Source organism: Montipora foliosa, chromosome 10 (genome assembly GCF_036669935.1).
Source record: "Montipora foliosa isolate CH-2021 chromosome 10, ASM3666993v2, whole genome shotgun sequence".
Taxonomy (NCBI): Eukaryota; Metazoa; Cnidaria; class Anthozoa; order Scleractinia; family Acroporidae; genus Montipora; species Montipora foliosa.
This window is the reverse complement of record NC_090878.1, coordinates 37,085,167-37,087,666: the sequence shown is the minus strand read 5'-3', so window position 1 is coordinate 37,087,666 and position 2,500 is coordinate 37,085,167. Positions and strand designations below refer to the sequence as shown.

Genomic DNA, 2,500 nt, shown 5'->3' with positions numbered 1-2,500 from the left:
GTATTGATGGTCCTTGTTGATATACTGGTCATGTCCCTCTGGACTGGCGTAGACAGACCTATAAGCGTTACCACTACATTACATTCACAGGTTGGTGTACAAGCTCAATCTGATTCCAATCATTTATTCGAAGACCGTTTTAAATTTTCTTCGAATTTTGTTTGAAAAAAGATGTTGCGGAGGTCGTAGGTGGGACACTTGTTCTTTGGATCGTCGCCAAACAACTAGTTTTCCGATCCTTTCCACCGGCACAGGACACATTTAACACCAATAGTTGCATTTAGTTTTTGCAGACATGACTTTGTGGAGCCCGCAGAGCAGCGGGACACGTTGTTCATTGTGGACCAAAATAAACACCCTATCTCCCCATTGAGTTCTGGTAATGGCTCAATGAGTAGAGCATCCGACCGGTATCACAGAGGTCTTAGGTTCGAATCCTGCCGATTAAAAGCTTTTAAGATTTTTCTATTGTCCTTTCGTCGGTCGCCAAACAATAGAGAGCTTTAGATTCTAGGACCAGAGCAACTACCAGTTGATCTCGTGACGTAATTTGGAGGGCTGGGAAGAAAAATTTTAACGCCGTATCCCACAACCGCACGCGGCCTTAGGTGTTGTTTCCAAACTCCCTGCAGTATTTCCAAAGCCAAAACTCAACAGATCATTCCGTGTCTACCACATTTCCTTTTACTGATCATGAATGAACATTCAAGTGGACCCGGCGAGCTCTAACCTCGCCTCTGCCATGTTGAATTCGAAAATAAGGCCGAGCGCGGTTGTGGAATGCAGGCTTTAAAATATTTCTCCCCAGTCCTTTGAATTACGTCACCAGATCACCTGGTACGAGTACGAGATTTTTATTATAGAACAACAGTGAGCGCGCACAAACCAGCGTCATTTTGGCGGGAAAAACGTGATACCGTCGTCATTTGCAAAAATGTTGTCTTGTCAAAGCAATTCAGCAACACGGTAGCAGAGGATTTTAGCATTTTTCGATTAGCAAAAAGGCTCAGCTACCAGCAATAAGAATAACTGAGCAACCTATGCTGCTAACAAAGAGTAAGATTAATCGTCCAGGTCGGAGATTTTCTAAGTATTTTTGCTAAAAACGGGCAGTCAAATCTCGTACTCATTCTTGTCTTCGTCCCAGAATCTAAAGCTCTCTAATTAGTTTCCCAGGCTAAATCTTTTCTGAATCCATGAAAGGAACTGAACTTCTTCAAGAAATTCACGTATTTTCGTTTTAATCGAATTAATACTCTTTTGTCTTAAAAATGATCTCCTTGCCGTTCTTGCTGAGTCAGCACTTTGAAAATCTCCCTTTATTAACGGTGGATCTATTTTTGTCCATCAGGTAAAGGATGAGCCACACAAAAGAACTATCTTACAGCAGGAATACTGTTCTTCAAAATACTTCACTACCTGGCTCTACATCCTTCTTGGATATAAGCTACTAGTGCTGCTGATTGGTTGTTTCATTGCTTGGGTTACACGCAAGGCCAAAGTCCACTCGCTCAATGATTCCCGTTGGGTTGGAATAAGTGTGTATAATGTAGTACTGTGTGTCATAGTAGGGATGCCGCTGTCCTTCCTAATTGAGGGCAACACGAACGCTCTTGTAGCCTGTGTATCACTTTTCCTGATTCTGCCGACAACAGTTGTCCTGTGCCTGGTGTTCGTTCCAAAGGTAAGTCCAACATTGAACGCATTGTAAATATTTTTATGTGTTTCTCCAGTCGTGACAAAATAAAATAGTTTCTTTACAATTTTTCGTAGTATTACGCTGAACTGAGTTTGCTCCATCAGTTCTCTGTATTCGCGAGTTCTACACTCTAAACGTAAAACATCAAAAATCACAGCGCAAAAGGCAATGTTTCTCGCTTCACGTGACCTCTTCCCGCCACTTATAAATTATGTTAATGCATGCTCATAATTCAATTTCCAACATGCATAATCATTGATCAATCCGTGCGTGGCTGGGGTATACGCACGAACGAATACATGAAGACGTGCGTCCAAATTCCCTGGCTGAGCACAAGCAAATTATAAGGGACGTCGTTATGCTAACAACTGCAACCATTTTTTATTTTGTACTAACATTTTTTCCCTCTTCCTAAAATATCTGTTTTTTTATTCGCAAGTGTTGAATGCGAATGCACCGGTGGCTCAGTTGGTTTAGCACCGGGCTGCCATGCGGGAGGTTGTGATTTCGACTCCGGCTGGACCAACACTCAGGGTCTTTAAATAACTGAGGAGAAATTGCTACCTTTGCAATTACATCGCAAATGGTTAGACTTTTTCAAGTCTTCTCGGATAAGGGCGAAAAGCCGGATGTCCCGTCTCACAAATAACTTCCATGTTCATTAGTTCCCTGTGGGACGTTAAAGAACCCACACACTATTCGAGAAGAGTAGGGGATGAAGTTCCCGGTGTTGTGGCTGTCCTCTGTGTGTATATGGGTGGGTGGGTATAGCAGGTCCACATCAGCTGAATAGCTGCCATA

At 42.6% G+C, this 2,500-nt stretch overlaps 1 protein-coding gene across 1 annotated transcript in view; it reads left to right on the top strand.

Annotated features, from left to right (window-relative positions):
- Positions 1–2,500, top strand: part of LOC137973633 (gamma-aminobutyric acid type B receptor subunit 1-like) — a 23,216-nt gene that overhangs the window by 15,456 nt on the left and 5,260 nt on the right. The window contains exons 13-14 of the mRNA XM_068820480.1: positions 1–90; positions 1,352–1,684. The exon at positions 1–90 is cut by the window's left edge and continues 33 nt beyond it. Of these exons, the coding sequence (XP_068676581.1) occupies positions 1–90; positions 1,352–1,684 (423 nt within the window). The remainder of the gene's footprint in view (positions 91–1,351; positions 1,685–2,500) is intronic.